The sequence below is a fragment of the Esox lucius genome, chromosome 2 (assembly GCF_011004845.1).
Source record: "Esox lucius isolate fEsoLuc1 chromosome 2, fEsoLuc1.pri, whole genome shotgun sequence".
Taxonomy (NCBI): Eukaryota; Metazoa; Chordata; class Actinopteri; order Esociformes; family Esocidae; genus Esox; species Esox lucius.
The window spans coordinates 38272542-38293658 of NC_047570.1; the positions used below are offsets into that span (position 1 = coordinate 38272542).

Below are 21117 nucleotides of genomic sequence, written 5' to 3' on the forward strand. Positions count from 1 at the left end.
ACTTGCGATACTGAGTGAATACAGCGTGAATATACGCCTAATGGCATAAAGTTACAGTGTGAACACCCATCTCATGGAGTAAAGTAACAGTCAACATCCATCTAATGGTGTAAAGTAAAAACGTGAACACCCGTCTCATTGCGTAAGGTAACACATGACTTGTAGCGTAAAATAACAGCATGAACACATGATTAGTAGTGTCAAATAAAGTGAACACATGAATAGTAGCGTAAAGTAACCGCGTGAACACGACTAGTAACCGCGTTAACACGACTAGTAGCGTAAAGTAACCGCGTGAATACGACTAGTAGCGTAAAGTAACCGCGTGAACACGACTAGTAGCGTAAAGTAACCGCGTTAACACGACTAGTAGCGTAAAGTAACCGCGTGAATACGACTAGTAGCGTAAAGTAACCGTGTGAACACGACTAGTAGCGTAAAGTAACCGCGTGAACACGACTAGTAACCGCGTTAACACGACTAGTAGCGTAAAGTAACCGCGTTAACACGACTAGTAGCGCAAAGTAACCGCGTGAACATGACTAGTAGCGCAAAGTAACCGCGTGAACACGACTAGTAGCGTAAAGTAACCGCGTGAACACGACTAGTAGCGTAAAGTAACCGCGTGAACACGACTAGTAGCATAAAGTAACCGTGTGAACACGACTAGTAGCGTAAAGTAACCGTGTGAACACGACTAGTAGAGTAAAGTAATCGCGTGAACATGATTAGTAGCGTAAAGTAACCGCGTGAAAATGATTAGTAGCGTAAAGTAACCGTGTGAACACGACTAGTAGCGTAAAGTAACCGCGTGAACATGATTAGTAGCGTAAAGTAACCGCGTGAACACGACTAGTAGCGTAAAGTAACCGTGAACACGACTAGTAGAGTAAAGTAACCGCGTGAACATGATTAGTAGCGTAAAGTAACCGTGTGAACACGACTAGTAGCGTAAAGTAACAGCGTGAATACCCGTCCAATGGTGCACAGTCATATGGAAGGAGCAGATTGTTTACCTGGTCCGTAGGCACGGGCCTTCTTGGGATTGAGTTTGGGTTTCAGGGGGGCTCCAGGCTTCAGCTTGGCTTTGGGGAACTGGGACAAGTATGTCATGACTGACTGCTCATCCACACTGGGATCAATGATTTCCTCCGGAGCAATCACCTACAGCAACAGACAGATGCAAGTCAGTAATCTACAGACACCAAGCATGAGGTAGTTCTGATAAACAATCACTGACACCCATAGGTAGACTGGAACCCAAATTCACTATGGCTCTTGCGAAATGCCGGCGAAACACTGGCCCCTGCATGATGTAACATCTTAAAATATCGACGTTTCAATCATTTCTCCTTCCAAACCATTTGTTTCCTAGTGGTGACATCCCAAGGCACTTTGCCTGACCTGGAAATATTTTGTGTCAGTTCTAGATATACTTTTATAGCCCCTGGAAGAGTTAAAGAACAGACCTGTTGTTTTCAGAGGTGCGATTTTGGGTGTGTTCCATGATTCATTTGCATAAAGATTTTGGTTCTTCATAGGCATTGCAGCACACGAGGTAGGAAGGTTCACCTGTGATCTCTAATTCATCGGTATGTGTCGTTCAAAGACATCAACCAAAGCACTGTTAAGGACTTATGAAAAGTCTAAAAAACAGGGACAAATGGATCCCAGTCTTACATGTAAATGTTATTAATTATCAGTTTATCAGCCTGAAACACACAGAAGAGGTTGGGGCTAACTGTCTGGCTCCAAGACAGAACAAACACAGCTGATGTTCTGTGATGTAAACTCCTGTCACCTGAGGGATACCCAGCCAGTCGTCTGCCAGCCTCATGGCCTCCTGGGCGTTGTCCACTGGCGTCTTGTTCCAGGTTTCCCAGTCAGGACAGAGACCTGCAGATCAAAATCTGGGGTCACAGAGGCTTTGTGAAAAATACATAAAACTGTGATATGGAGGCTCCTTCCCCCCCCACCACACACACACACACACACACACACACACACACACACACACACACACACACACACACACACACACACACACACACACACACACACACACACACACACACACACACACACACACACACACACACACACACACACACACCTGGAGCACAGCTGTCCACCAAGGCTCCCAAGGCCTTGCCATCCTGCCAGTCTCTGCTGAAGTTGGTGATGGGTAGATCAGGCACTTTGTTCTGGATCCATCCCAGAAGCCTCTGCTTCGGGGTCTTCTTCTCTGCCTCGTCATCTACCTCGTCCTCCCAGACGGGCATGGAGATGGAGTAGTGGAGGATCAGGGTCCACACCATGCCCAGAATCAGCTTCAGGTTACCGTCCACTATGGCTTTAGAGTCTAGAGGGAGAACATCAGATTGTTAACCATGCCCAGAATCAGCTTCAGGTTACCGTCCACTATGGCTTTAGAGTCTAGAGGGAGAACATCAGATTGTTAACCATGCCCAGAATCAGCTTCAGGTTACCGTCCACTATGGCTTTAGAGTCTAGAGGGAGAACATCAGATTGTTAACCATGCCCAGAATCAGCTTCAGGTTACCGTCCACTATGGCTTTAGAGTCTAGAGGGAGAACATCAGATTGTTAACCATGCCCAGAATCAGCTTCAGGTTACCGTCCACTATGGCTTTAGAGTCTAGAGGGAGAACATCAGATTGTTAACCATGCCCAGAATCAGCTTCAGGTTACCGTCCACTATGGCTTTAGAGTCTAGAGGGAGAACATCAGATTGTTAACCATGCCCAGAATCAGCTTCAGGTTACCGTCCACTATGGCTTTAGAGTCTAGAGGGAGAACATCAGATTGTTAACCATGCCCAGAATCAGCCTCAGGTGTGAATTTACTGACTGGATGAAGAAGAAAGTCTAAATTGTTCCCTGGTTTTGATCTGTGAAAACCAGAAAGTACCAGAACCAGAATTATCCAAGTCTACAGCCATGAGCCCCTTTGAACAACACCCAATGCCTTAAAGTCTAATACTGAGAACACTCCCTCTGACCTCTTTATACTGAACATTCCCTGAACCCACTGGTACGAGTACTTCTTCCCGGCACATTTTTCGGGGGAAGCACTTGAGAATCTCCAAATCTTCCCAGCCAGTTAGGAACTTGCCTTAGTAAAGTTGTAATGTCACAATTTGATATCACAGAAATGGGAATAATTGGATTTAACCAGAAGGGGAATAAAACCATTAGCTATAAAAAGGCAAAGGTAATTCCCTTCACTTGGCCTGACAGAAGGCAGAGGCTTAAACACCAGGACCACCCAGGGCCACAAGTGCAGCCCAGAGAAGAGATGATACTAAACCATTGGGAAATCAGTGATTTGTTTTGAAGATATTATTTCCCCACTGCACAATATCTGCCCTAACAGTTTAGGAATGTTAAGTTTAAACTGAGCGTCCCAAATGCTGCTCTTTCCATTCACGCTTTACTTTCAACATGAGTTCTACTGTTCTGGGTCTAAAGTAATGCACTATAAAGTAGTACAATATCAAGTGCCACCTAGAAAGGAACCAATAATCAAGTGACATCTTCAAGCTGGGGGTGACTGCTGACATTCCCGAAGGTCAAATGAAACATTCCTCCAAGCAGACGCAGCTGAAAGCGCTCCACATTCCTCCCATTTCCCCCTACTGTTCTGGCAGCTCCACCTCCATTCTCATTCTCTGTAAGAGCAGGATGTTGCCCCACCTGGAAGACTCCACCCAGAACACACACCCTCTTCTCAGCCTACACTAAGGTGTGTGTGTGCGCGCAACTCGTTGTGTGGCACCATCAGTCATTTCTGACAAAACATCCTGTGTGTGTGGACACAAAACAATGGTAAGTAGAGTTGAACTTTGGCCCAGAGCAGAACAGAGACCCGTTTTCTCAGCCCATTTGAACACAGTGTGAGTGTGGGTGTTTACTGATAAGCTTCTTAAGTGTCCTTGCATTGAGGCCTTGGAAATAGTAACGTTCTACTTGAAAGCAAACTCAATGTGGAATTTGGGCTCAGAATTAAGCATGTCAATATGCCCCACCCAGCTAAAAACCCTCTGGTCCTGCTGAAGGAAGCAAATGCTGGGAAACACAGGGTTCCAAAAAACGAAACACTACCAATTTAATTTAGAGAAATGTGTACGTGTTTCGTTCCTCCTCAGACCCATTAAGACAAACAAAATTATGACACAGAAAAAATATGAACAAAACCTGTGACTCAAGCAACAATCGTTTTTGTAAAAGTCCCATTGCTGGCCGATATATTTATGCATCCCTAGCAACAATCTATCACTGATGTTCCATGTTTGACCTTCTTTTCCTCCAGATCTCGGGAATGGGTTTGTCAAAACCGTAATATTAACATGGAATACAGAGTCCTCCAGAGTTCCGTCCCGGGGCCGTAATTCTTCCCTCAACAGACAGACACCCTATCGGCTTGAACCCTCCGGCCCCCGTCCGCCTCCCCCACCCGCCTCCCCCACCCTTTCAGTGTGTCTACACCCACACGTCTGGATAACCGACCAGACAGGCCTGTCCAGAACATGGGGACGGAGCCAAGGCCTCCCTGGCAGAGTTGAGGAGAAGGGGGCATCGGGCACGGCGCTGACTGGGTTCTTTTCAACGTGTCCAATTATACAACTGGGTGACAGGAGTTTCAGACTGATCAAAAAAAGTGCCAAGGAGAAGTGAAAACCTGCAGACACTGTCCTCAAGGGGACGGGTCTGACACACACTTCGTCAAAAAGCTGCTGACACTGAAAGCAGATCGAGCCAACCCAAAGCGCTCTGGATGAACAGCAGTTTATTTCCAATAATCGCAGTAATGGGTCTACAAACAACAACTACGACATCGGTCGAAATCTTAAACTAAACTATAATTTGAGGGTATTAATGTGCATCTTCTCAGGTTATGTTCTGACAGGCCTGCATTGCTTTCATTTACAGTTGTTGTTAAACAATTTTGCTGTACATGTTCATACTTATTTATTTCTGGAGCATAATTTTCCCCCCACAATTTTGGCCCTGAAAAAAAAAAAAAAAACTCTACTATGGACGGAAGAAGATAAAACTCTAATAATGGTCTCCAGGGCATAGACTTGTGATGTGAGTCACTTACATCAAGTCACCAAGCAAGACTTCACCAGCAGAAAAAAGGAGTCATGTGTGAGATAAGGTGAAGGAGGTGTTTTGGGTATGATGGCTGCCAATGGAACTGGCTCACTTGTCTTCGTTGATGATGTAACTGCTGATAGCAGCAGCATAGTTCATTCTGAATTTTATGGAATCATCTTGTGTACTTCGGTACAAGCAGTAGCATCCAAACTAATTGGACAGCTATTGCTTTCCTTTTTATTTATGTTAAAATGTGTTTTTGGGTTAGGCCAAGCCTCAAAATGGCTTCCTTGTCAGTCAGGGAAATATCTTTGATCATCATGTTGACAGACACATAGTATAAAGCAAAGACATTGACAGCTCTCTAAAGCTTGGACAAATGTGACTAAACACACCTGACTTCCCAAAAACATCTGTCAAGACAACTGTCCCAAAGCTTTCATTGCCCTGAAAGTTGGGGACTAGGTAAACAATGTGTCCTCATTTCTGAATGGTAAAACACTATATTAATAAACAGGTCAAATTAAAATGGACAATCTATATTTTACCATGAAATTGTGTGATTTAAAATAATAAACCAAATGAAAGCATAGCATTGTAAAGAGTTCCATCCATCCTTGACTAGCCATGGCCCATGCTACATCAAACAGATTTGAACCACACAGAGGCTAACTGATGTAGCTACAGCACAGAGGGCTTCATGTACAGAACCACCACATCAGGGTAAATACTAAACCCTCTGGCTTTGAACAGACAGCTGGAACCGACCATCTTATTTTCTGTCATTAGAAATTATAACACTACTAACGGAAAGATAGAAAAACAGTCCGCATTCCGGACATTCAGTCACAGCCAACTCAGAGAGCGGAAGACTGGGAAAAGCACCTTACATCCGATGGTCTACAACGAAGACAACCACGGTCATGACTGAAGGGAAATTACATCCGATGGTCTACAACGAAGACAACCACGGTCATGACTGAAGGGAAAGTACATCCAATGGTCTACAACAAAAGACAACCACGGTCATGACCGAAGGGAAATAACATCCGATGGTCTACAACGAAGACAACCACGGTCATGACTGATGGGAAATTACATCCGATGGTCTACAACGAAGACAACCACGGTCATGACTGATGGGAAATGACATCCGATGGTCTACAACGAAGACAACCACGGTCATGACTGAAGGGAAATAACATCCGATGGTCTACAACGAAGACAACCACGGTCATGACTGAAGGGAAATTACATCCGATGGTCTACAACGAAGACAACCACGGTCATGACTGAAGGGAAATTACATCCGATGGTCTACAACGAAGACAACCACGGTCATGACTGAAGGGAAATTACATCCGATGGTCTACAACGAAGACAACCACGGTCATGACTGAAGGGAAATTACATCCGATGGTCTACAACGAAGACAACCACGGTCATGACTGAAGGGAAATTACATCCGATGGTCTACAACGAAGACAACCACGGTCATGACTGAAGGGAAAGTTTGCAGAATTCCTTGTAATAACTAACAGACACTCCTGCATCAAAGATGTAAAGGACCGCATTGCTAAGTCCATCTCTGAGGGGTTTCCCTGGACAAGGCTGTGTGTGTGTGTGTGTGTGTGTGTGTGTGTGTGTGTGTGTATATATATCACACTGAGGCATCCTGACAAAGACCTTAATGGTGGAATGAGGCTATCACCATGGCAACGCCATTGTTCCACAGAGTCGAAAGAGACACAGAGGAGCAGCGAGAGAGACCAAGAAAGAGAGCGACTATTCTTCTCTCCAGTTAGAGGTCAGAGGTTAATGTTGCTGCTGTGTACAGACAAAATAAATGCCTCTCCTCTTCCGACATTCCAAAGGAGAAGTCAATGCAAGTTCCAGATACCGGATTTTATATATGTTGATATATTTAAGATGATCCAGACCAAGTCTCTAAAAACACCTCCAGAATCAACCAGGGGGACGAACAGAACAGGGGAACAACGGACCCAGACGGACCCAGACTCCGGATAGGATAAATCAGTCTTCTGAGTTTTCATACAGGTTTGGATGAATCCTTTTCATTTCAGGAAAGATGAGATCTGGAGAAAAAGCACAAATGACAGCTTTGGACTTTGAACGATGGGATAGAGATTTGACTGTCGTAAATCTGGACTAGCCACTAACATACAGCAGACACCAGGGGAATCTGGACTAGCCACTAACAGACAGCAGACACCAGGGGAATCTGGACAAGCCACTACAGATCTGGTTTAACACCAAGAAATCTAACGTTGTTGTAGCCCTTAACTAGCCTGAATCATGCAGTCAAGGGCTTGACAATTAGTTGACAAGTTGATTCAGGGGAGTTAGCTTTGGAACACAAATTCTAGGTGACGACCTCAAAACCCCCGGGTCTAAGGAAACATGGAAGTGAGCATGTGTCCAGAGAGAGTAAGTAAATACATGGAAGAACTGTAGACTACCTGCATGTGACCGCTTGAACCCATCAACCCTGAGAAAAACACAAAGGGCCAGTGTTGTACATGATATGTAGAATCCAATGTGGTCTTTGAACACGGATCTTTAGTGGAAACCCTCCCAGTACACACAGGTCATCTGCTTGACACCGGCTCAGAGAGCAGACATCACATCTGGAAATTCACTATGGAAGGTGGCTGAAGAGGCCCACAGCCAAACAACCATATACCTGTAAATCATGATACCCTTCCCGAGCTTGGCAGATTGGAGGGGAAATCAAACCAGAAGTAAAGCAGCAGTTAAAACAACAGTTGAGGTGTCGCTGAGATTCTGTTTGTCAGCGATATTTAATACAACAGGAGTTCCTTGCATTCAAGTCAATTTAAAGACTTTAGCCATAATACACTCTACAAAAAATAAAGACTTCATTGTTGTTGGTCCATATATTTAATCTCCTTTGGCAAATGGTGTTAGACTGTGCAAAGCAGATTAGCAGATAAGATTCCAGTCATCTGGCCAAAAAGCTAAATGATTGAGAAATTAGTTTAAATATACTTAAGATTTCTCATCGCCAACCGTCAGACAAGACAACCCTTAGCTGCAAAACACCACTTCAAGTTCCAAACTACAACACATATCACCCCAAAGAAGATAAACCTTAGAAGGGTTTTTTGGAAGTTGCTTATTTGTTATCCAAGTTGCTATAGAGACAACATTTTTTATCCAAGACAACAATGATACGAGGGGGGGGGGGAAATGAGGGACACATTCCAAGAACAGAAAGTGTCGTGACACTTCCTGTTGGCATCTCAGGATGGTATACCCATATCTTAGAACATTCAAAAAAAGAGAAGGAATTTCAAATCAACATGAACAGTGAAACAGAGATCTACTTCATCTTCAAATTTTAAAAAGCATACATTCACTACTCTAAGTTGGTCTGGATAAGAACATCTGCTAAATGACTTGCTGATGACAGATGCTTTGTGTCGCCCCGATTTGAGAAGAAAGATGAGATCAACGGACAGGTGAGCCCACGCAGAAGACCGCGATCAGGGCCGGGAGTCCCACTGCTGACACCACGCTACAGGCAGCGCTACAAAGTACAACTACAAGGGTTTGCCACTGGGGATTAAAACGTAGTCAGACATTGTGTAGAATACTAGATCAATTTTATATTAATGATCATGGTTTTTAGATTTAAAACCAACTGGGTTCTCAGGTTCTGTTCTAAAACAGGCACCAAATGCCCCGATTTCTAACTACTCCAGCCTCTAATGATTTAACCCTAAATAAGCCCTGATTAGAGGGCTGCAATTAAAACAATGTACTGAAACGGTCTTGAAGGGCCAGAGTTCAATACCACTGCAGTATACCACCCTGCAGCAGAAAACACACTACAATTGGGTGGACATTCACAAAGAAAATTTCAATCACAAAACAATAGGGCCCATCAGTGTATTTTTGTAAATGCCTGATCTCTATGGCAGCACGCATCATTTGCAATTTCAGATGTTTTGGAGACCGTGTGACACTCCTCTACCTGAATCCATCATTCATCACCTGACAAACCACCCGTCCCTCAGGGCCGTTCTCAGCTCTCACTGGGGCATTCCCAATCTGAGATTTAAGAGTAGCTGCACGCACGCACGCACACACGCACACACGCACGCAAAAAACCTGAGCGGGGCAGAAAGATTTCACACACCCAAAAGTTTGTCACTCACGGCAGGGCAGAAACACCTGTTAAAGGCAACTCTGTGAGTTAATATAAAACAGCTATTCCCCTTAAGAAACCAATATATTTTCCCGATTGGTGCTCGACGTCGAGGGAATGGGGTCACTGAAAGGCCCCTTTAGCCCCATAAATCAAGGAGCAGAATCAGAGTATATTTTGTATATCATACAATACATATGGCGTCTATAATATATGGTATCATGTTTTATCTGCACCTATGTATGTTGAGGTAACATATAAGGCCTAATTCTTGCTGATAACTAGCTATTTTATTCAGTGTCTCAGTATCCTAAGAACCAGTGTGAAAGAGTGGAGCAAGCTGACCCAGCACATGACAACACTTTGGCTGGTAGGAATCCTGCAAGCGCAATCGTGTTTGTTTGCTGCAGAATGCATTCTCCTCTGGGGTTGTGCAGTTTAAAAAGAAGCAGAACGGCTTTGGCGATGACATGCACACCCCTTATCTCCATTATCTTATGATATACTCACCCCTAACCTCCATTATCTTATGATATACTTACCCCTAACCTCCATTATCTTATGATATACTCACCCCTAACCTCCATTATCTTATGATATACTCACCCCTAACCTCCATTATCTTATGATATACTCACCCCTTACCTCCATTATCTTATGCTTGCCATCCATTTTGTGTTATCAATTTCACACAGATTGTTTGTATTCTGTGCTTACAGTGGGGAGAACAAGTATTTGATACACTGACGATTTTGCAGGTTTTCCTACTTACAAAGCATGTAGAGGTCTGTCATTTTTATCATAAGTACACTTCAACTGTGAGAGACGGAATAAAAAAAATCCTAAAAAATCACATTGTATGATTTTTAAATAATGAATTTGCATATGATTGCATTACATAAGTATTTGATCACCTATCAACCAGTAAAAATTTCAGCTCTCACAGACCTGTTCGTTTTTCTTTAAGAAGCCCTCCTGTTCTCCACTCAATACCTGTATTAACTGCAGCTGTTTGAACTCATTACCTGTATAAAAGACACCTGTCCACACACTCAAACAGACTCCAACCTCTCCACAATGGCCAAGACCAGAGAGCTGTAAGGACACCAGGGATAAAATTGTAGACCTGCACAAGGCTGGGATGGGCTACAGGACAATAGGCAAGCAGCTTGGTAAGAAGGCAACAACTGTTGGCGCAATTATTCGAAAATGGAAGAAGTTCAAGATGACGGTCAATCTCCCTCGGTCTGGGGCTCCATGCAAGATCTCACCTCGTGGGGCATCAATGATGCTGGGTCAATGACCTGAAGAGAGCTGGGACCACAGTCTCAATGAAAACCATTAGTAGCACTAAACCGTCATGGATTAAAATCCTGCAGCGCATGCAAGGTCTCCCTGCTCAAGCCAGCGCATGTCCAGGCCCGTCTGAAGTTTGCCAATGACCATCTGGATGATCCAGAGGAGGAATGGGAGAAGGTCATGTGGTCTGATGAGACAAAAATAGAGCTTTTTGGTCTAAACCCCACTTGCTGTGTTTGGAGGAAGAAGAAGGATGAGTACAACCCCAAGAACACCATCCCAACTGTGAACCATGGAGGTGGAAACATCATTCTTTGGGGATGATTTTCTGCAAAGGGGACAGGACGACTGCACCGTATTGAGGGGAGGATGGATGGGGCCATGTATCGCGATCTTGGCCTACAACCTCCTTCTCTCAGTAAGAGCATTGAAGATGGGTCGTGGCTGGGTCTTCCAGCATGACAACGACCTGAAACACACAGCCAGGGCAACTAAGGAGTGGCTCCGTAAGAAGCATCTCAAGGTCCTGGAGTGGCCTAGCCAGTCTCCAGACCTGAACCCAATAGAAAATCTTTGGAGGGAGCTGAAAGTCTGTATTGCCCAGCGACAGCCCTGAAACCTGAAGGATCTGGAGAAGGTCTGTATGGAGGACTGGGCCAAAATACCTGCTGCAGTGTGTGCAAACCTGGTCAAGAACTACAGGAAACTTATGATCTCTGTAATTGCAAACAAAGGTTTCTCTACCAAATATTAAGTTCTGCTTTTCTGATGTATCAAATACTTATGTCATGCAATAAAATGCAAATTAATTACTTAAAGATCATTCAATGTGATTTTCTGGATTTTTGTTTTAGATTCCGTCACTTACAGGTGAAGAGTACCTATGATAAAAATACTTTTACATGCTTTGTAAGTGGAAAAACCTGCAAAATCGGCAGTGTATCAAATACTTGTTCTCCCCACTGCATATGCTTCCACCATTAGCAGCACCATCACACCAAGTAAAATCTTGGATTGGTGCGAAATCCACTTGGCAAATAATGTTTACTCTGATCTTTGACTCTCCCGAACCAGCTGGGAGTTGCTGCAATGAGGCAACTGTAGAAACATCTCAGCTTGCACATCATGCCACTGGCCTTCACAAGGAGCCAAACGGCAGACAAAATTAATGTCCCTCCACAGATCTGTTATTGTCCTTCTCAGAGCTGGTTGGACGTGAGGAGACAAAGGAGAGGAAGAAGACTGTCCAAGCCTTTTCAAGTCTTGTGGTTAAACACACTGGAACACTCATTCAGATAAATGACCAGGTTTCCAAGCAGCCTGGTTTGCGTCAATCTGGTCCCAGTCTGGTGATGTCATTGTTTGCGTGGGTGTGTGAGTGTGTGTGTCGGTGTGTGTGTTTGTGTCTTTCCGGACACACCTGCAGTCGGTTAACAGGAAGTAAGCAGATGACATGCCTACTTCACAGCGGGCTGAGACCATATTCTTCTACATTTCAGTACCGAAGTTTCAACATCTTAGTTTGACATGGACCTCTCCACCACCTAACAGGCAGGACCAACACCATCATCCGCGGAACAACACCATCATCCGCGGAACAACACCATCATCCGCGGAACATCCCAAGTGACACCACATTCCCTACCTAGTACACTCTGTACCAAGGCCATTGCTGTAGGCCTTAAAGTAGTCTACCATTTGGGAAGCGAGCCTTGGTGCCGTTTCAGCAGTTCTTAGCCTGGTAGGTGGCCTCAACCTGGCATGGAGGCTCAGACTGGCACAGCAGAACAAGACCAACTCAGGGAAATGTGACGCAGAGCAAGAGAGAGAAAGGGAGAAGGTAGTCATGACTGCTAAGCATTTCAAACCCTCAGACAGAAAACACAAGTGGTTCTCACTCCAGGAATCTCTGGTTTCTGTATGTGGTTTTTAGAGGTAGTATGACAAGAGAAAATGTCAGAGGAGAGGTGTGTCTGAGCGGGTTGTGTGTGGTTGAGTGTCTGACTATGTTGAATGTTCTGGTTTTACTATCCAAAACTAACATGATTCATGATAACATTAAGTACAATAATGCATTTGTCTGACTGTTGTGTGGGTGCGCATCAGACAGCTGTGTTGTTTGTGTGTTTGAATAAGTTGTGTTGTTGGTGTGACTGTCGTGCGTGTGCGTGCGCCCGAGTGTGTGTGTGTGTGTGTGTGTGTGTGTGTGCGGCTATTGTGAGCTCTGCTCCTCTCATCTGTGCCACAGTCAACTCCAAACAGGTTTCTGTGAGAACCACACAAAAGCCTTTGTCCTGACTATGTTTGTGCGCCCATGTTTGTGTGTGTGTGTGTGTGTGTGTGTGTGCGTGTGTGTGTGCGTGTGTGTGCGTGCGCGCGCTCAACACACACATCCTTTCCCAGGACACCTGTTAACCCCATAGAACGATATTCAATAGAATGGGCCGGGAACGTCCAACCCTGGAAAATGACCCTCCGTTAGGATGGAATCAAACGCGGACCGGCCCTCTGCTCAGCAGCACCAGTCCGGTGACTGAGTGGTAGGACACCAAGCCGGGTCTGCAGTACACTGGCCCACTAATGCTGAAAAAGCACCACGTTGCAAAGCCAATCATTGGTTTGGCAGAAATTAGGGACAACCGTCTCTAGCCAATTAAAACTGAGGGGGCGGTGCATCCCCTCTTCCCAGGAAACCTGCCACACACCGGAACCTCCTTTCGATAGTGATTGGTGGGAAAATATCTAAAGACTTCCCACCAGTCACATTCTTTTTGTCGGTGTCTCTCGGCACCTGGTTTCACAGGCTGAGGTCACAAACAGAGACCACTTAATACAGTCAGTCTTTTGGAGGTGCTCAGTATTTTTAAACGGTGTGATCATGGGACCCGGGAGACACTAACACACGATTCAGCTAGCCATGTCACACGCAAATTAATCTTCTCTTTGCTCACCAGACTGGTGATATTTTTGAATTCCAGAAATGCATTATTTGAATGAAGTGCAACAGTGCTGTACTAATCTAAGGTGGAATTTAATTTGACCACTTGTCGGCCTCAACACAGATCTGTCCAATGCTTCGACATCAGAGCGAGGTATCTGTAGTGAGTGGTTATCTCACTGACAGAAACCAGTGTCAGCCATCTGCAACTAAACAAAATCCCTGTTTCTACCTGGGCAGAACTGAAATATTGGCATATGGAAACACTGGGCCAAGAAGGTGAAACATGTGACCTTAATTGGTTCCAGGAAACCCAACATGGTAGAACCCCACCCCCCCCCCCCCCCCCCCCCCCCCTGAACTGCTGGAATAAAAGACCCATTTCGGTTGGTTCGATTAACTACTGAAGTGATGTAATCCCAGGCGTCATCTTTAACACTTCTATAGGATGCCTTCTGGTCACTCCCCCTGGTGGTGTATCAGTGTAACTGACTCCACCCACCCCCATCACCCAGACAGTCCTGTACCTAGGAGGGAATTCCTCCCCGATGAGATCACCACCTCAGGGAGCCAATGAGGACACGGGAGAACAATGAGCCCCAGAACCTCATTAGCAGTCAGGTCACTCACTGGGTTAACGGGCTCAGGCACACACACACACACACACACACACACACACACACACACACACACACAGACACACACACACACACAGACACACACACACACAGACACACACACACACACACACACACACACACACACACACACACACACACACACACACAGACACACACACAGACACACACACACACAGGGATGAAATGTAGAGATGAAATGTACTAGGAGGAAGGACAGCAGTTCACATAGAACCTGCTCCTGTTAAAAATAAAAACTCTCACAACATAAGTTCTGTAACAAGTCATGTCTGTACAGCCAGTGTGTCTGTGTGTGTGTGTCTGTGTGTGTGGATGCTTAATTCAAAATCATTTAGGTCAGAGGGAGCACAGCACAGGCAATAAGAAGCATTAACGCAAACAACACAGTGAAACCTGTGGCTGTAGGACATCAGTATGGATCCTAATGCCCTTACATTCAGCTACACAGCAATAAGCTGTTAAAAATGCAAAACCACAAACCACCCTGGCTGGCTGGGCTATTTACTGGCCTCAAACCATAATGAATAGCTAGACACACAGAGAGACACAGATAAACAGATACAGACTGTGTGATCACAGTAATATGCTAGGTCTTGGAGGGGTCTGTGATCACAGTGCTATGCCAGGTCCTGGAGAAATCTGTGATCATGGTGCAGTGATGTGTCTTGGAGGAGTCTGATCACAGTGCAATGCTAAGTCTTAGAGTGGTGCGTGATATGGTGCTATGCTAGGTAATCAGCGGTTCTGCTGTGCTGATGAAGGCCCATAGGCATAGTGTTTATGACATCATTACACACTTATTTCAAGGCTATGATGTCATCATTCTATAACATTTTCTCAGCAGGGCCGGCGGGCCGGCATGTCTTCACTACTTCATATAGTCTTCACAGCATAAACCTCAACTACAAAGGGGGGAGGGGAGGGGGGGGGAGTAGCAGTGGGAAAAGGGAGAGGAGGAGGGGGAGTACAGAAAGAGCTGCTGTGTTGTGGGAACTGAGGCCAGTGATGTCATAGTGATGGCGGACGCTCTGACAGGAGCGGTGGCGTTTCTAACTCTGTCACTGACATGGTGACCACAGTCACACACAAGGTTTGGCTCCTACAACACAAAGCTGGTAGAGATCTTTCTAGAAAAAGGGCTGGCTCTGAGGGAAAACCCAAGGACAGGAAACAGCAAAGTCATGCTAGTAGAAAAATACAAGAGCAGTTTGTTTCGCTGCTCAGACAGCTTTTCACAATTAAATACACAAGGTCATGTCTTCCAAATCCAGCACACACATTGTGCACAAATTACAGCACCTCCCCATTTCAGCCAGAGGGGCTACAGCACCTCCCCGTTTCAGCCAGAGGGGCTACAGCACCTCCCCGTTCCAGCCAGAGGGGCTACAGCACCTCCCCGTTCCAGCCAGAGGGGCTACAGCACCTCCCCGTTTCAGCCAGAGGGGCTACAGCACCTCCCCGTTCCAGCCAGAGGGGCTACAGCACCTCCCCGTTTCAGCCAGAGGGGCTACAGCACCTCCCCGTTCCAGCCATAGGGGCTACAGCACCTCCCCGTTCCAGCCAGAGGGGCTACAGCACCTCCCCGTTCCAGCCAGAGGGGCTACAGCACCTCCCCGTTCCAGCCAGAGGGGCTACAGCACCTCCCCGTTCCAGCCAGAGGGGCTACAGCACCTCCCCGTTCCAGCCAGAGGGGCTACAGCACCTCCCGGTTAGAGACAGATGAACCAGAGTACCTCCAGTTAGACCCAGAGGAACTACAGTACACCTGAACGTGGAAGCTGATACCTGGGTAAATAGTAGCACAGCGTTACGGGATATTAGAATGCCTTGACCTAACCTTGTACAGTCTGTAGCCCCACCCTTTAGCCATCCAGGTAAGAGTCACTTATCTCTGTAGTAAAGCTCAGAGAACATGTCATTAACATTAGACCCAATGAAGTGTAGCCAAAAAGGACTTCAATCAGGTAACCTAAGACCCTGTCTGGAAGCAATGTAATCACCCTTCTCCACAATTATGGTGTCTGCGAGAGAATGAAGTGTATGGTATGAGTCATGTCTGATCATGTGTCTGAACATAACCAAAATATCAAGTTTGAAGTCTGAGCACGCCGGAGAAGTCTCACGTTAGAGCACGCCAGGCAACGGGGTCCCCCGCCAGGCAACGGGGTCCCCCGCCAGGCAACGGGGTCCCCCGCCAGGCAAGGGGGTCCCCCGCCAGGCAACGGGGTCCCCCGCCAGGCAACGGGGTCCCCCGCCAGGCAAGGAAGCACCTCAACAGTGTATTAATCATGACAATCAAAACAACATTGGAGTTCCTGGGACTGGGACATAAGAAAGGCCTGTTTTAGTGTTTCTGCTCTGGACAACATCAATAACTGTCAACCTAGACAAAAGTAGGCAAGCTTTCTCAAAGCTCCCCAGAGTATGAACCACTGAACTAGAAGATTCCCATTGTTTCTGAATCCAAAGCAGTGCACAATGCCTACAGCCAGCCTAACACCTCTCTTTCTGACCATCCATGAAGGGTTTTAGTTGTATAACGGTCTGTATTCAGGCAGCAGTGTTTTCCTGCTATACAGCGACAACTGCTGAGTCAATGCCCAAACAATCTAACGGTTTCTAATATTTTGGGGAGTGAGAGCATGTTGTCCAAGGTCAGCCACGTGGTAATGCTGGCACCTGCCCTCCTACACGGTTAGAGCTCTAGCTTGTAGCTACTACTACGAAAAAGCAGTAGCTGCCGTTTGTTCCACTGTAACATTACAGTAGTAAGTAATGTTACATTACAGTAGTAAGTAATGTTACAGGTACAGGTACTAGCTAGTTTTTCCAAGAAAAGGGAGGAGCTGTAATAAAAGCCTTGATGGCAAAACGAGAAGCTCTTCAAAGGGAAAGGAAATGTTGCCAACTTGGCCTGGTCCTGCGGAAATCACGTCAACATAAGTGTGTTTCAATCCATCACATTGATTTATACAGTAAGACACTGGATATGGATCCAAACGGTTTGTTTTAGCCCTTTGTTTTTTTTAAACTGCCTTTAAATTTGCTCCCATCTAGCTACAAGGAACAGTTGTTAGCAAGCAAGCTTATTTGTATAGCACAATACATACATAGAAGCAATTCAATGTGCTTTACTGTGAAAATAAAAATATAAAACGCAATAGAATTTTTTTAAAAAGCATCCTCCAGGGGGACTCTCCACCCCAGTATCTCAACCCTCTCATTCCAATGCTTGGATGAACCTGTCAGTCCCTTTGTGAGATAATCATTGCATCAATGTATTACTGGTCTCTCTCCAGGAGGACATTCATGCCCTGTCTGTACATGCATTTTATATTCATCCTTAATGAATTACAATCACCATAACTGTTTACTGAACCACCCGGGTATCTCAGTCCTCGCGCTCCAGCATAAACTCGTCAGTCCTTTTGTGAGATAATACCCAGCATCGATGTCTAAACAGCAGCACAAGAACTTGCATTATCCGTCATCAGCAGATGTTATTCCTCTGATAGCACCAGAGCTTGCATTGCTGGAAAATATTTTATTGGTAAAACAAATAAAAACATCATAACAATAAAACAAAATTGTGGTTAAGTTTAAGCGCTCAGTCAGAAGTGTTTTTAACCTGAATTTAAGAATGTATGTGTTTGAGGCACATCTAAGATCCAATAGTGTGCAGCATAACTGCTAAACGCAGCTTCTCCATGTTTAGTTTGGACTCTGGGCTCTACTAGCTGACCTGTGTTCATGGAGTTAAGAGCCCTGCTCGGTTTCTACTCTTCAAACATACCAGAAATGTATTCGGGGCCTAAACCTTTCAGTGATTTATAGAATAAAAGCACCACTTTAAACATTTTCTGTAACTGACTGGAAGCCAGTGCAAAGATATAAGAACAACTAATACAGAAGCATGGAAAAAAATAAATGGCTCCCAGACCTCTGTAGGGCAATTGGTGCCCCTGCTACTAACATTGAATCCTGCAGGAAACACTGTCTTGAAGTATTATGGGATGTGTGTTGACTGCAGGGCCTCTCGGCCCCATCTCGGTTTCCCCTTCCTGACCAGGGTTGAAAGCTCCTGTTTGGGGCAATGTAATCTCAGACAGTGGTCTTTCTTCTCCCTTCTTTCCTACAATACATTAGGCTCTCCCTGGATGGCACTGATACCTATGAAAGTGACAGAGATTCCGACAAACTGGTACAGCGAGAGAGACAGGTTCAGCGAGAGAGACAGGTACAGAGAGAGAGACAGGTACAGAGAGAGAGACAGGTACAGAGAGAGAGACAGGTACAGAGAGAGAGACAGGTACAAATATTTAGAATGAAGAAAAAAATAATAAGTGCAGGGCAAAGAAACCAGGACAGAGAAAAACTGCTTTGTTTGCCATACTTCTGCTGGGTACATGTTTAATGTGGTTCTCATACCTGTTGACCACTGGAGGAATGGAAGTTTATCATGCTTCAAAACTATCAACAAGGGCTGTAAAACACTACATTACCTTTATAGACTGTCAGGAAAAAACGACCTTTATAGACAGTCAGGAAAACACTAAATTTACAGCCAGTCTATAAAGGTAAGCTCTATATACACATTGACTTTGTAAACCCTACATTACCTTCATAGACTTGTTGTAAAACACTACATTTACAGCCAGTCTAAAAAAATAAACTCTACATTGACTATATAGACTGGCTGCAAAACACCACACTGACATTGTAGACTGGCCGTAAAACACAATTAACTATACAGACTGGATGTAAAGGACACCACAATGCCTTTATAGACTGGCTTGTACACTCATTTTAGCTCAAGATGCCCTCGATAACGATGAGCAAGTATAAAAATGTTATAGTAACTTAAAGTAATATTTTATCCTAAAGGGATAAGTTTCAAATTGCTGACATAAATAAAATTTTCTGCATGCATTTTTGACAATCTTCATCCACGCTGCCAATCAGCTCATGCAGTGGCTGTACAGTCAAACGCTGCACTTGACATGTCAGACATTATTCTCCCCTAGTAGTTTTACAGCTCAATGGGAAATATAATTAACAGAAATCTTCTGAACGATGTCCGTGTGAACTCAGCCTGTACTCGCCGTCCTACTGAGGTATGTATGGAACAAGGGCCATTGGGGACACAACAGTCCATTGGGCTTAAAACATCCATGCAGGAGGATGGCTGATGTTAGCCTGGTTGGCCACCTGTTGGTCAGGCGGCTCTACAGAAGGCAGCAGAGCCGGTAAAACATTAACAATGTCTTCAGTTCAGCGGAGGTCTAAAGAGTAACAAAGACTAGTTCATTTGTAACATTGTCAATCTGCAAAAGTTCACGGGAAGTACTGCGATGATAGAGACCAAAAGAGACCCATTCTCAAACCTCCCATGATAAAGTCCTAATCTACAGACAGAGCCTTCTAAGCCAGCTGGTTTTTGGGGCCATGTTCACAAACCCAAACAGACCCCACAGAGTCCCGGGACAGCAACACAGTTAGACCCAACCACAATGAGAAAACATTGGAAAGAATCAACAAAACCTAAGTGAACTGGAATGCTCAACAGAGTGGTAGAACAAGACAATCTCGCTGTCACAGTGGTTAAGAAAAACCTTGACTATCTACAGACTCTGAGGATGGCCTTGCTTTTGAGAGGTCACCATAGTCTGTCTTCTTTTGAGAACCAAGTCTACCTATGTGAACACTGCCCACAAAAAGAGGTGGAAACTGAGCCGCACTTCCTAACTTCCTGCCCACCGTATAACCACAGAGACACATATTTCACATTCCTATTAATCAACAGATGTTAACATGCCAACCGCCAGTGATAGCTTCCTGCATCATAACATAGCATGATGTCATGAAAACACGTATTAAAGACTCAGAGAGAGTGAAGGCGACAGAGACGGACAGATGAAGGGAGTGTTATTCAGATGCGTGGTCCAGGACGTTTTTTTAGGAAACTCTCAAAAAGTCAGTGACCACAAATATTACTTTTGGCATTGGGCACCATGGCAACCATTGAATGTTTGGTCAAGTTGCTCCAACATCTTTGTGTGTGTATGTGTGTGTATCAACTGAACAGCCGGTTTACACAGTCGTAGACCGGCGTGAGAGTTGATTGTAAATTATTACAACGTGTGGCAGGTTGTCATATCGCTGGACCCATAACGTCATCGCGACCAACCCTCAAGAGCACATAGGTTTCAAAAAAGCCTCCCAGGACACAGACTGACTGGTGAGCAGAGTAGCCAGACATGTGTTATACGTAGATCCTGTCAAACCAGTTCTCTTAAATTGATACTACAGCTCTTCCCAGTCACTCACTGACAAAACCACAACACTGTCACAACACGGACAAACAGACAAAACCACAACACTCTCACAACACGGACAAACAGACAAAACCACAACACTCTCACAACATGGACAAAAAGGTCACTTTTCACATGCTGGGCAGTAGAGAACATTAACCAATTATTTTTTCTAAATTTGCAATTAGCATAAGCCCCAAAGGAGTCCCTGTTCCCGATACAGAACACCCCTTCTAAAAGGTGCATTACATAGGAATACCTTTGGAGGCTGACAGAGAAAGTGCGGTGCAATCTAGAGGTGCTGCTGTCAAACCTGACAATTCTGCTACTGGAGCTAATGAGTCACAGGCCACAAGAGAACAATGGCAGAGAATTTCTCAGCATATCGCAGGTGCAGTAGAGAGAGACCGGCAGACGGAGAGATACGATTCATGTGCAAGTCTCACCATTTCACTTCGACCACTCCCTACGCCGAACCCTGCCCGGACAGAAGTGACAGGGCCCGATAAGATCCAGAACAGACTAGTTCTGATTTATATCACTTCGTACAGTACTGACAGGCAGCCACAGACGAGTGACAGGCAGCCACAGACGAG

General features: G+C 45.1%; 1 protein-coding gene across 1 annotated transcript in view; it reads right to left on the reverse strand.

Moving 5' to 3' along the window:
* Positions 1-21117, reverse strand: part of LOC105013563 (filamin-B) — an 81680-nt gene that overhangs the window by 49826 nt on the left and 10737 nt on the right. Inside the window, exons 2-4 of the mRNA XM_034295723.1 lie at positions 2114-2362; positions 1802-1896; positions 1017-1164 (exon numbers count right to left, since the gene is read on the reverse strand). Coding sequence (XP_034151614.1) covers positions 1017-1164; positions 1802-1896; positions 2114-2362 — 492 coding nt within the window. The remainder of the gene's footprint in view (positions 1-1016; positions 1165-1801; positions 1897-2113; positions 2363-21117) is intronic.